This window comes from Lonchura striata, chromosome 3, assembly GCF_046129695.1.
Source record: "Lonchura striata isolate bLonStr1 chromosome 3, bLonStr1.mat, whole genome shotgun sequence".
Lineage (NCBI taxonomy): Eukaryota > Metazoa > Chordata > Aves > Passeriformes > Estrildidae > Lonchura > Lonchura striata.
Genome location: NC_134605.1, coordinates 20,547,435 through 20,562,101, shown reverse-complemented (window position 1 = coordinate 20,562,101; position 14,667 = coordinate 20,547,435). Strand labels below are relative to the sequence as shown.

General features: G+C 40.4%; 1 protein-coding gene across 1 annotated transcript in view; it reads left to right on the top strand.

Moving 5' to 3' along the window:
- FSHR (follicle stimulating hormone receptor) overlaps positions 1-9,852 on the top strand; it is a 79,970-nt gene extending 70,118 nt beyond the window's left edge. The window contains exons 9-10 of the mRNA XM_021540190.2: positions 2,736-2,921; positions 8,625-9,852. Of these exons, the coding sequence (XP_021395865.2) occupies positions 2,736-2,921; positions 8,625-9,852 (1,414 nt within the window). The remainder of the gene's footprint in view (positions 1-2,735; positions 2,922-8,624) is intronic.
- Positions 9,853-14,667: the final 4,815 nt, after the last annotated feature.

Below are 14,667 nucleotides of genomic sequence, written 5' to 3'. Positions count from 1 at the left end.
AAATTGTTCTCCACAATCTGCCTATCCTGCTCTGATTTCTGCTCCAGGAGCTATTTTTTGCCATTTGTGTAGGTGTCTTTCAGACCTCATCAGCTGGTCAGTACTTCTGCTAATCCAACAGAGACTCCCCGTGGGAAAGGGAAGTGATTGGAAGAGAAGGTTTTTCATTTTGCTGTTCCTGTACCAGCTGCTGTCAAGGCTGATGACTCAGAGCCAAGCAACGATAGCACAAGAACACATATTTCAATTGCTGATGCCTTCTGGTTTGATTTCCTACTGCCACTTTATAATCTTGTTCATCAGGCTTATTTAATTTATCAAGCCTCTAACTAGAGAACAGTGTCCCAAAGAAGCTCTGTGCTGAGGTGTGTGTGTGGTAACTCAGTGCAGTAATTTACTAAACCACATGCACAATGTCTGTGTTTGCTTTTCAGGGCTTGTCAGTGGTGTATCCATAGCTATCCCTCACAGACATACTGAAAAAAACCCCACAGGGGTATACAAAGCACTTTCCCTAACTCACTTCTGATAATGAGCATAAAAATACAAGTTTCTTAAATAAGAAGAAAAAAATTTTTTGTGGAAAAGCTATTTAATATCTTTGAAACTATTTAGAGATGATGAAAGATTCAGAAAACTTTTTGATATTTTTAAGTGCTGTTCCTATTCATATTTATTTACACAGAGTATAAAAATAGTTTGGATGAAGTAATGCTTTTTAGCTAACAAGACAAAGAAAACTTTTTTTTCTGTGCTCTTGTTCAGAACTATGAAGTTACACATCCTCTGAATGATGCCATGAGTGATGCTGTCTGTGGATTTAAGCAGAAACCTGCTGTTTAGTTTTTGACTCATGAGCACATACTCTGGGTGACAGTTTTCATTAGGCAGAGCACTGAGGGCAGTAGTCAGAGTGAGAATTGAGGCTGCTCATTGCAGCCTAATTACCTCTTCAGGCATCCAAGGTAGAAATCAATAGCCTAAAACTTCTCATCAGCTGCCAGGTTTAGCTCCTGTAGAAACAGGCCCAGGACCTCAGGACCTCTTCTGTGAGAGGTGTGGCTCCTCTCAGCCTGCCCTGCAGAAGTTCACAGCACTTTGGATTACACCAGTCTGTCTTCCTGTAAAAGTCACGGTCCCAGCTGGGGCAGTGGAATGGAGTTTGTGTTTGCTCCTCTGCTGCCACAGCCCATTGTCCAGCTGTTGAAAGGTGGCACATTCCTTCACAGCCTGGATGTAAAGCCTCAGCTGTGGGCACAGCATGGACACAGAGATCACCTTCACCAATTTTACAAACTGCTTTATCATCTGCCTATGAACTTAGGTTTGGCTGGCACTCAAGCAGGGCCCTTTCCTGGTATTAACTTTGCTGTCTAGACAAGAGAACAGAGGTGCAAATGTGTGCTTGGTACACAGCAACTATCTAAACTTTGTTACATGCTGTTGAAACCTGGTCTCCTCCTCACATGGCACCACTCTTCTGTATTAATGCAGTAATAAAAGCAATTTGTGTGTGTTGGGTGATAGAGATCAAATAAAATGTCCTGACATCACACTGTCAAAGATTAACTGGAAACAGTACCTTTGAGGGATCATGGAGAATACTGCAAATATTGTCAGTCCAATTCCTTGATTAGGGAGAAATCTTTTCTTGGAGAATAAAGAGCAGAGCAGCCTCAGCAAACACTGCATCCTGGACCAGTCTCAGGCTGTGAGAGCCCAGGGCTTAAAGGGGGAACTGTGGTTTTGTGCAGTTTTGCTCTTCAGAGAAAGGTGTTGATCTCAGGCTGCAATGATCTGAGGGACATGGTTTGTGTCCCAGTAAAGGAAATGCAGAGATATTTTGCCCCAGCTGTTGCAGTCTGGAGCTATGGGGATGGATTTACAAGTATCTCTTAGCCTGGAGATGGAGCACCCTTGGTCCTTCTTCCCTTCTTCCCTTGCATGGCACAAGTCAAGATTTAAGTGCATGCAGAACATGTTTCCTTTCAAAAGCCCCTCTAATGCTCTCCTTAGTTCATTCATGGCTGCAGATTCCATCACTGCCTCTCAGAGCCTGTCCCACAGTAATTGCCTTCACATAAACACATCTCTCCCAACCTCCTGCAGTCCTGCCCTTTTCTTTGCTTCAGTCTGTGTTATATTTGTTTTCTAAACCTCCAAGAAGGTTTTGTTGGGATTTTTTTGTTCCTAACAGTCTGAACAATGCCACCTCCGTCTCTCTTTAATGGTTTTCTTCCTAATGAGTACAAAATCTGATATCCCCAACCTGTGCCCACATGTGAGCTTCTCGCTTTGTGTTTATTGCTTTTTCCACATCAGCCTTCCCATGATGTGATGTTCTTATAGCAAACTTCTATTGTGATTTCATCAGCCTTTTTTTGTCCTTTAACAGTGTTATGGGATGATTGCTGCAGTTTCTGGGTATTACTAAACCCAGCATCATATTGTAGTAATAGTTTATATGCCTGCTAATTTTTATCCAGAACATTACGGAATTTTTTTCTTTTGCTCTCACAGTCTAACATCACTTGATTGTTGTTTGCAGTGGATATTAGCTTAGTTTGCTGGAGGAACACCCAAATTAGCACTGGATTAACTTTTCAGTGTAGATTTCCAGCTGATCTGTTTCTAGTCACTACTCTGACAATGAGTAGGACAGCCTAAAACACATATCCATTGTTGAGCAGAAGTAAATTTGCTTTTTACCAAGATTTTCATATGTTTTCTTAAAGGGATATTTCCAGCACGAAAATCAGTTTCCTGCCAAGTCATGGATTAGAACTCATTAAGAAGCTAAGAGCAAGGTCTACATACAATTTAAAAAAGCTTCCTGACTTAAGCAAATTTAGATCTTTGATTGAGGCAAACTTCACCTATCCTAGCCATTGCTGTGCATTTACAAACTGGAAAAGACAAAAGTAAGTGGTTTAATTTGTTTTTCTTTTTGGTGCTTTTCAGCAGTTGATAGTGAATTAAATAAAATTCCTCAAAATGTGGATAGAAAAGGTCTCTTCAGTGCAGGTAAGTAAGTGGATGGAAATAAATTAATGCACAATACATACATGTTTATGCATGCTACACAGTGCACTGCCTCTCCACTGCAGGGGATTATTAAATTTTGATAGCATCAGCACTTTCCCCAGACACAACTCTGCCCTCACCTCTCATAAATCCATCTTTAACTGGGACCAGCCTGGAGCCACACTGAAGACATTAAACAGAAAACTTTTGCTAACTTTTTCAGAAGGTAACTGGAGGGAAGGCTATGTTTGCAGGGAAGCTGGTCAGTACTTGTTCATCAGTCCAGGAGGGCAACAGGACCACTGAGTGATCCCAAACTCTTCTTTCAGAAAGCCTCATTGATGTTGGAGTGCTGCCCAGCCAAGCATTACAGATACATTATCTGTTGAGCCCATATTCACAGCATTTTGGGACATGTTTCCTAAGCAGATCCATTTCACACAAATCAACAGAGCAGGGCAGGATGCTAAGGTGCCTTTTTAGACTCCAAAGGCAATTTTTCATGCTGTTTTTAATTTTCCATTGACAAGTTGCAGTGAGGCTTTAGGTATCAATGATTCTCATTGAGTATTTCTACCTCTGTCATACAGTCTTGAAATGTTCACATTTAGTAGTTGATGAACCTCTGAATCTGTGCCACTGGAAAACATGAGGAACTGGTACCTATGAAAACCCTTGGTATTGTTTGAAATTCTTCCTTTACTGGATGTCCCGAAAGGCTTGGCAGAAAAAAAAAATTATGAACCATTGTTACAGTTCAAGACATCATCTTCAGAAGCATCAAAAAACTTCAAAGAAAAGTAACACCACACAGAGAAAGCATAAACTGTTAGTAGCTTCTATTTTAATACCTTTAATAGCTCTTTGTTTTACTTTTAGCATTGGATGGTCACCAGACAAGGGAAGATAACTGAGTTTGCTGATAGCTAATAAATATCATCTACATGTGTTTTCAAAACTGTGTAAAGAGTGCAATTGTGATGGTGGAGACTGTAGTGATGACAGAAATTTTTGATCCAAAATGCTACATTTTCACTAGAACAGTTGATCAGCAGGCAACATTTTCACACATTTGTGCAAACTTATGTAGACACAGTGCCTGGTGGCTTCTAGGCAGAAATGGGTCCAGTCCTTCCAGAACTGGTGGCAATGTGTTATTTTCCAATGAGTTCAGTGAAAGCATGTATAATTCTGGATCTGCAAAGAACACTGATATCACTGTGATTCATATTTTTGAAGGTACTTGTGTTTGGGGCTGCTTGGGCCTAATCAGGACCCAAATCCCAGAATCAACCCCTTAAATTAGGCAACTGGACTTTTCAAAAACAAAGCATTGCTTTTGAAGGGAAGCTACAAGAGGAAATAGTCCTGACCCCATGGTAAGCTCTCAGTATCTAGTCCCCCTCACTTGGGCTTTGAAAAACTTCCATGCCACACACTCACTACACGGACCTGAGGTCCACTGCACTCACTTCCCCCTTAGTAAAGCCCCACTTTTGGAAGCCTTTCCCTGGCTAGCAAGAAGACAAGGAGAACATAACACAGCCCTTTCCACAGCCTGGGTAAGTGCAATTTTGCAAAGAAATGCCAAGAAACCTGTGAAGAGCTCCAACCAGTGCAGATGTTGGAGGCTGGGCTGGAACACCATGCCATGGTGGGGCTGCTTCTGGAGCAAGTCTGGTCACAACTGTACCTCCCTGGTCAACAGAACAAAACTGAACATTTATCCATACCTTTAATAGTTACTATGTGTATTTTTCTACCAAACATTAGGCATAAATGCAAAATTATGAGACCCTATTACTTAGATGAACCATCCTGTCAGCTTCTTTTTAACATAATTAAAAATTGTCATTTCTTTCATACAGTCATGTCTCCTGTACTGAAATTGGTGTGAAACTGAGATCCTCTCTCCAGATTAAAGAAAGTGGATGCATGTGCTTGGTTTGAAGACTGAAAGTATTACCATACACTTCAGCAGAGATTAGTCACACATACAGTAGCTACATCCTCTTTCATTTCAAAGCAGTTTTCATGACAGCTGGCACAAGCTGTGTGTGCACTGAAGGCTGCTCAGGCTGTTTAGAAGTTATTAATAGTTTGCATAATGCTTGATTACACAATGTGTAATATTCCTTTGGTGGGAGCTGTGCTTGGCTCAGAGCAGCAGGCATTGCTTGTGGTGGTGGGAACCCTGGTGTGACCTGGCTTGTCCTGCACCTTCACAGGACACAATCATTCCTTGTGGCCATTTGGCTCACAAAATGCTTCCAGGTAGTCCAGGGAGTATAAAAAGGATGCCTCATCACCCCTAGAAGTGCATTTCTAAGGCTCACAGGAGCAGCTGGTGTTCTCATGAGAACTCTGGGAAGGAATTAAGACAGGGATGTGCGGCCCCTTTCTGATTGCCTGTTCATGTTTGATTTCCTGGTTTTGAGACTTTTGCAGCACTCAAATCCCTAAATAAAATAAGTTACCATAGTGGATCATGCTCAATCACCTCTCTAAAAACTGTGTGCAGCAGCAAATAGGTACTGTTGTGATAATAGAAAGCTGAAATCTGTTACAACAGTGCTTTCTAACTTTTGGAGGATGCCACATCAAGCACAGCTCTGCCAGTCTGAGAAACATATTAAAACATGAGATAGTTTTGATGTTTTTTCTCATTCCAATAAGTATTTCATGATAAATATTGATCTGTAGTTTGAATAATGTGGTGCTGGCCTAAGAAAAGGTAAGCTGCATTCTTAACACTAGTACGGTATGTTGAACTCCCCTTACATTTGTCTGTGACTGGAAAATAATATCCTTGAAGTATAGATAGGGCAGAGGCCAGATGTTAAAACCCTCAACTTGACATAGACCATTACGAACTTCAGCACGATTTTGGCTTTCTTTGACATAAAGATCACCTTCTGCCCAAAAGAATGGCATTGATATGACTCTGTCCTTACACTTGATCGTTATTCTTTGAAGGAGCTGCCACTTGAAATCCTATTTTTTCAAAAAATGTGGCAGCATCAGGAATGGTGTTTAGGCTTCATCTCACAAGAACTTACTATCAATTGCTCACAACTCACTCAATGAGTTTTGATGAGGATGATTGGCTTGAGATAGGACTTATCACAGAACACAGGTCAAGACTGTTTATTCTGCTGAGCATGTTTCTCAGCACACACGAGCCGGCTGCCGCCAGATCCAGATGAGGCACATAAAATAACAACTTAAATAACAACTTGTACAAAGGTAGTAATTTTTGTTTGTTTTTGTCAGAGCACTCTGCCAATTTCAATTTTGTTCCCTAAGTTGCCTTTTCTGCAGTTTATTTTTCTAGTTTACTTGAGCAAAATAATGTTAAATGGTAAGGAAAGTTCACAAAGAGAGGGAATGAATTAACTGTATCATGACACCCACGGTCTCAACAAGAAGCAAGGACCCAGACATCCCTTGGGAAATAATGTTTTAACTTGTTGCTCTGAGTGCACTGCACAGCGCAAAGAGTGAGAAACACAGGGCAAAGCTATGACAGAGAGTCAGTATCAGAGGATGGCTCTTCCTTCCCTTGGGAATTTCATCCTACCTGCCCCCAATGAAGAGAACCAGCAGGACACTCCCCGTTACCCTTCCTTGGAGCAAACACCTCACTCCTTGGGATCTTGCTTTTATGTGGGACACTGGCTGTAAAAATAAGGCAAGAATTAATAGATTGTGATAATCAGAAATATTCAATTGTCCTTACGAATCACTCTTGCCTGGGTATATATTTTGGTCCAGACAGGGACTCCAAAATTTTAGAAAAAGTTTATTTTTACCTCATGCTGAGAAATGATTGGCAACAAACATTTCCTTCAATTCATTTTCAAAGAACCACCAATTGCTGTAGCTTTCAGTGCCCCCAAGTGCCTGTTGCACTAAAAAATGAGGGACTTTTTCTCCTGTTATTGCTTCTAGGAAGCCTATATTCCCTTTCAGCCAGAGAACTGTTGATATATTGATCAATACTCTGGACCCTTCACTCATCCTTATGCGAGTAGAACACAGGAGAGCAAAATGTAATGCCTTGTTATTGCTACTGTGACCTTCATAGTGAATATTTGACCTCACAGAAAATCAGTTTTCTGACTCGGTTGACAGGCAAGATAAAAAATATTGATAATAGTAGAGGATGTTCAGAATCTCATAGGAAATGTCCCTCACCTTCTGATGCTGGACCTTCATTAGTTTTCCTTTCTTGCAGACCCTTTAAACTCAATTTTCAGAAGATGTAGTGAGTGCAGAAAGTCAAAAGGTAAAATTAGGTTACAAAGAAGAATTCTCCTTTTTAGGCTACTACCAATTGTTCAAAATTTTAAGTTTACTTGCATAGAGTTCTTCTCTCAACTGTACTCAGAGTCGGGGTGGAAAATAAGCTGGGGTTCTGTTCTAGAAATTACACACCTAAACTGCAGTCTGGGTTGTAGCTGAATGTAGGCAGAGCTGAACTGGGTTGGTTTTACAACAAAATGTTAACTGATTTATTCCATAACTCAGATTATGTCTGAATACAAAACTGTGGATGCAAGTTCATGGGACAGCCACATTCTAAGGCAGCCAATGAGCTGTTGTAAAAACTCAACATTCATGTCATGTCTATATTTGATATTTCTTGATATTTATGATCTTGTTGGAGCTGATCATCTTTCTATCATCAGCCAAAATATTTGTTTCTTCTGTAGGTCTATGCATGGAGAAGGGTGCAGAGCTAATACTCTACAAAATAAAGCCAAACACAAAACTATTAAAAATGCTAGTATTTACTTGTGCTACTAAAATTCTTAAAATGCTTAAAAAATACTTTCTGACAGAAACAAAAGCAACTACTCTTTCCATTAAAACCTTCAGTTTGGTTTGATTTGGTTTGGTTTGGGTTAGGTTGATTTTGCTTCACTTCACTTGATTTCTAATTGACTTCTTTTAAAAAACAGTTTTTAAGCAAAATGGTCTCCTGTGCCTTGTGTTTCTGTTGGCATCTGTCCTCTAGAGATTATCTGGAATCCTGCATCAATTTATTTGTGCTATTTACTTATGTTACTGGCTAATCACTAATATGATAAGAGGTACTAAAAATGAAAAGCACAAAATGGAGTTTTGTGCCATGGCAGAGTTACAAGATGGTGGTGGTCAAAATGTTTAGGAAAAAGGGAATTTGAGCATTCCCAGCTGACTTGACTCATTCTTCAAAGCTGAGACTTACATTGGTGTTCATTGTCATGCATTTCCCCCATGCTTGTCACTGACAGCTTTAGTAAGAGACTCATTTCAAATGAGGGAGTCTTCTTACAGAGTGTGTTATCCAGGTGGATAACTGCATCATGAGCATTAGGCAAACATTAGGTTTTCCTTTCCTGTGCATTTTATGAGGTTTCCAAGTCATTTACATGCTCTTGCAGTATTTTATAAATAGGGACCAGCCACACTATTAATTTCAGACTCCAGGGTAAACTATATAATCAGCTAACCAGAAAAACTGTGCTGTTAATGGAAACTGGAGGATTTTGTGCTTGTTTATTGCATCATACTCTGTCTCTTAGCTTCCAACTCTTCTCTTTTTACAATTTCAGGACTGAATTTCATCCAATATGTAGCATATCTCATGTGAAGCAAGACTTTGAGGAGAAACCTGGCAAAAAATTACAGAGAAGGTCTGCAGCTGAAGATTACATTTCCAACTACGGCATAGGGTTTGACCCAGCAGATAATGAATTTGACTATGGTTTATGCAATGAAGTAGTTAATGTAGCCTGCTCTCCTAAACCTGATGCTTTCAACCCATGTGAAGATATCATGGGATACAACATTCTGAGAGTCCTGATATGGTTCATCAACATTTTAGCTATTACTGGGAACACTGTTGTCCTCATTATTTTAATAAGCAGTCAATACAAACTCACCGTTCCTCGCTTTCTAATGTGCAATCTCGCCTTTGCAGACCTCTGCATAGGGATCTACCTGCTGTTTATTGCCTCAGTAGACATCCAGACCAAAAGCCAGTACTACAACTACGCCATAGACTGGCAGACTGGGGCAGGATGCAACGCCGCAGGATTTTTCGCAGTGTTTGCGAGTGAGCTCTCGGTGTACACGCTGACGGTGATCACGCTGGAGCGCTGGCACACCATCACCTACGCCATGCAGCTGCACCGCAAGGTGCGCTTGCGCCATGCCGTGATCATCATGATTTTTGGCTGGGTGTTTGCCTTCACAGTAGCGCTCCTTCCTATATTTGGGGTCAGCAGCTACATGAAGGTCAGCATCTGTCTGCCCATGGATATTGAAACACCGTTTGCCCAGGCTTATGTTATGTTTCTCTTAGTGCTGAATGTACTCGCATTCATAGTGATTTGCATCTGCTACACCTGCATCTACTTCACCGTGCGCAACCCCAACGTCATCTCTTCCAACAGTGACACCAAGATTGCCAAACGCATGGCCGTCCTGATCTTCACTGACTTCCTCTGCATGGCACCAATATCTTTCTTTGCCATATCGGCCTCACTCAAGGTTCCTCTCATCACAGTGACCAACTCCAAGATCCTCCTGGTTTTGTTTTACCCCATCAACTCCTGCGCAAACCCTTTCCTCTACGCCATTTTCACCAAGACTTTCCGCAGGGATTTCTTCATTCTCTTGAGCAAGTTTGGGTGCTGTGAAATGCAAGCCCAGATTTACAGAACAGAGATCTCCTCATCTGCTCATACTTTCCACACAAGAAATAGCCATTGCCCTCCTGCATCAAAAAACGGTGATGGTACTATTTATTCTTTGGTTCCCCTGAATCACTTGAAATGAATTCTTGCATAAATTTGTGTCTGAGGCAGTGTGCTAATCACTTGCAAGTATGTAAATTTGAATAATGACTTCAGCATAACATGCAAATTTATTTTTTATGAAAAAAATTATTTCCAAATCCCTATTTTTGTTCAATGAACAATCATCAGTGATGACATATCATCTTCATCAATTCTTGAAGAACAAAGTGCCAAAGTGTTCATGTAGAACTGTCTCAGGAAATAAATGAGATCACAAACTGGTATCTCCCACCATGCAGGCAGAGATTCCCTTCATCCAAGGAAGATGCTAGTTGCTTATTGAGGATTAAGTAGTGGTTATATACGGTTTCAAAAAATATGTAGAATTAATTTCTTTTCCTGTGAATTGTGTTATAGCAATACAGATAATTAGCTTTATTCATTAATCAAATCTCCTGGGGTTACAGGAGACAGAAGGCCAATTTAAGCCCTCCTCCAGCACAGGCTTGCCAGGAATGAGAATATCTCATGATGTTTCCATTTCTGTTGAGCACAGCAGGGAGGCAGGAGGCATCTCCAGCTGTGCTGGATCTTTGCTGTTCCACAATGTGTGGACCTGCCTTACCCTGTACAGAAGTGTCACTTGGGGTGGTATTTGTGTTGGTTTAGACTGGCAGGCTCAGAGAAACCTTTTTTGTTTGAGTTTGTATTAAAGAGTTGGTTTGGTTTAGGGTTTCTTTTCAAGGTAAGAGAGAGCAAGAATGAGGGCAAGAGAAACCCCTCATAATAAAAAGGGTGTGCTTTAAAGTTGTTTTCACAAAGTTGAACTCACTTGTGTGTCTGGGAGCCTTGGATATGCCAACATGGGCCAATGGGCTGCTCCACCAAGATGTGTGAGGCAGGTTTGCCATACAACAGCATTTGTGTATTGTACTGCCTGGGCTGCACAAAGAACAATGGCTCTAGATGTAGCTTTTATATCCCTGCACAAAAGCTCATGTGAAATCCTAATTTTTTGTCTAATCCTTTTGTGATTTCTCCTTCCCTTCTGAAAAAAAAATCCTTCATGCACACATTACTATGTGCTGGTCCAGATTTGAAAACCTGAAATAAATCATAAGCTACATGTGTTGAAATAACAACAACAACAGCAACAACAACAACAACAACGAAGTTAAAAAGAAGAAAGAAAAAAATTTAATCAAGATTTCCTGGTTTTACAGGGATTTTTACTAACATCTCAGTGAATGTACTGACTTCTTACGTGATTTGAATATCTAATTTTTGCATGGTTCATCATTCCAAATTGCAACAAAGATTCATGGATGGGTAGGGTTTTCTCATGCTGATTATGTGTCTGTGTGTGGATATGTGGGCATAAAGAAAACACCAGGAGAGCAGTCTGGGCTTCATTCCCATCTCACAAACAACTCACAGTTCTGCCCCATGAAATTATAAAAGCTTGGAATCTCCATGGTTAAATGTGATGTGCTTTAAATATTTTCTACCTACAGCTCATAAAATTTCAGTAGCAAATCTTGATGCTTCTATCCATAATTTCCCCTGTCATCAGCTTCACATTTTAACATCTGAATCTTATGTGAATAACAACAGGAGGTGATTATTCATTCAGTCCTAGCCAGGGAAAGAACTATCAGCTCCCTAGTGCATAAAGCAGGGGAGATCAAAGGCAGTGTGTTTTGGCGGGGGAAATTTCATTACTCAACACAAGTAACACTCCCTCCAAGATCCAGGAAGAGGAAGAATGAAAGAAAAAAGTGGGAAAGACACTTCATCTCTGGGAAGATCATCTGACTACTCAAAGGAATAATTTTTTTTCACAAATGCTTTATGTCATATACAATGTGCTGGTGTGAAGCCATTAAATCCCATCCCAATGGAAGTGACTGAATGATGATGTTCTAAAATGACAAATAATCTAGTTGTATTTTTAAAGGGTCCTGAATCTATTATTTGGCTAAAAATGAGGGATGTTCTTTAGTAAATACCACCCCACTTTTGATGATAAATAGGGAAAATTCTTGCAGCGTGTCATGTCATGCTGTTTTGCCTGAGCTCTGTCCATTTACCAGGAATGAGACCTGGCAGCTCAGGAAAACACAGGCATAGTAGTCTAGAAGCCAGTCTAGTAAATCCTCTAGTAAATCAGGCATATGAGCTTGATACAGATCATCTTCATGCAAACCCATTGCCCAGACATTTGCAGAATCAGGACACAGTTAAATATGTTTTTTCTAAATAACATCCCTGAAAAGAGACCTTGCAGGGTTGTGTCTTGTACCCAGAGTCAGACCAGGGCCTGGGATGGAGCCACCTAACCCATGGGCTTTCCTCCAGAGGACACATGAGTTGATAGTTGAGGAACAGGTAAAGCCTGTAAAGTTGGACACCTTGCCTCATGGAGGACATGTCATCCTGCCCACACATGCTGCTCAGGAGCTCTGGTGGCAGCTCCAAAGGTGAGAGACTGCTACCAAGACAAAATTCTCCCTCTTCTAGTCCTTGGATCTCCTTGGCTTTAGCTGTTCTTTTGATTTTAATTTTAATAATTTTCCAGATTGTGAGGGATACTCTGGGACCTGTGTTTTTCGCTGTGCAAGATATTGGTCTTTTTGTACCTATTTTTTTTAGTAGTGTTTTTATTTGAAGAAAGCAGTATGAGAAAAAAAGACCTCAGGATACATTTTGTCCATGCTTGTAATATACAGAAAAGCCTGCTGGTGTTTGGTGTGGGTTTCCTCAGCTCTTGAACAACATGTTTATGTTGCAATCTCTAAACTATTTTACATTTCCCTTTCTGAAATCTATTTTAATAAAACCAATATCAAAACAGAGTGCCTTGAGAACAAGTGTGCAGCCAGAGATATGTTGACAAAGTATGCAATAAATGTTGCTGCTTATCTGGAGAGCTCCATTTATGTAGTGCAGCCCCCACAGTCAGGTCACTGTGACCTACGGATGAGACTTTGCAGAGGAAACCCTCCTGTAGACTCCTGGAGACCTAACAAAGCACAGAAAAGTGGGTTTGAAACCTCTTCAGCAAATATGACAGAAAGACTGACCTGTCTTTTGTTTTAACAAATCTCTTGTATTAACTCATATTTCTTAGGAAATAAGATGTTAGCCATTAACAGAACTCAAACAGGCATATTTTTCCTCTTTAATTTATATGAATGGCTCTTCTTATGTGATGCATTCTAATTGTTTTCCCCTCATTTTTAGAGCCAGGGCTTGTCATTCTCTTGTTTAGTATTTTGCTCAAACAAATAAGTGTGTGTCCATGTGTGCACATATGCTCATGTAAGCAGGAGAGACAGGCCAAAGGAAACGAGGAAACTGAATCAAATTCCAGCTCTGATTGACAGGAAAAACCTGGGAAATTGTCTATTATGAGTAGAATTGCCATTCATTGTGGCCATTCATTGCATTTTAGTCTTCACCAAGCCCCCAAAAATGCTGAGTTAAAGAGTTATTATTCTCTTTGCCCTTCTGGTACCATCATCAGAGTGACACAAAGAGACTGTGCTGGCAGAGAGAACACAAAAAGCAACTTCTTGATCTTTTTGATAGAAGCATCATCCTTTCAGGCATGTACCTTGCGGAGAACCCAAAGCTGACCTACCCAAGAAACATTCATCAGGTGTTGTGATGGGAAATGAGAAACGGGGCCACTTTAGCTTGGCAGACTAAAAGCAGCATCACAAAAATTGCTACCATGGGTAAAGGTAATAGGAGCACCAGGAGCACCTGGTCAAAAGTGCCAATAAAAACAAAATCCTGACTCAGTAGAGAAAATGAACCATGATCCATTTTCTTTACAACTTTGCTCTGGGGGTTACACAGATATGCCAAGCGAGTTTGCTCATTAGAAGGCAGGTCTGTGTTTGAGCTTGTTAAGAATTCAAGATGAGATTTGCATCCCATTTAGCAAGTCTTCAAATCATTTGACCACATTTCTTTCCTGTAGATTCGCTCCTAATCATTCCACTGAGGACACAGCAGATAATCTTACATTTAATTTATGCAGCTTTGTTGTTAAGAAGAGTTAATAATGTGAAATGATTTATCCTCAAGGAATAATTTAACCACCCCTCCTCTCCCTGAATGAAAGAACATAAAAGAAAGGTAGGTCTGGTTCAAATGGTCAAGTAAGCACATACAAACTTCCTCGCAGATTTGCATCTTTAATATGGGCATATGCAATCTCCCATTGTGTATTCAAATGGGAATTGCACATACACACTCTTCTTCCCTGAGAGCTTTAGTCTAAGTACTTGGCTACAAGCACATATTTGAAAATCTGGGCGTTGTTGCTTTAAAATATTCAAGCCCAGGAGTAGGATTTTATAGCTGTCATCTGGATAATTAAACTCTTCATTAACAGTTGTTCACAAACCAGTAGGTGACCTTTAATTAGGGATAAAAGTACTCAGGAATGGATTTCAAACATTAAGAAATTGCAGAGGAGCCCTTTTCCCTCCACTTCTCCAAGTCAATTGAAAATCTTTTGTAAAGCATTAGTTATCCAAAAGAAATTATGCTGGCTGAGACAAAAATATCTTTCCAGGCCCAATTCATCAGATATATGCTTTGTTTAACCTTGCTGTAACTAAAATATTGCATTTTCTGTTTTCTGTCTCATGCAGAGTTTGCCATGTGTTACCTGGGTCTTTGTAAGCCCAACCTGAACACCTGCACCAAGTCGTACCCCCACCAGAAAAGAACAGGAAAAATCAACAAGTTCACAATGAGAGCAGTGCACAGATGGGAACGTGCTGTATTTGTGAGTGGGTGGAAGATTGCAGGGCAGAATTGAGCAATCTGGACATTTCTG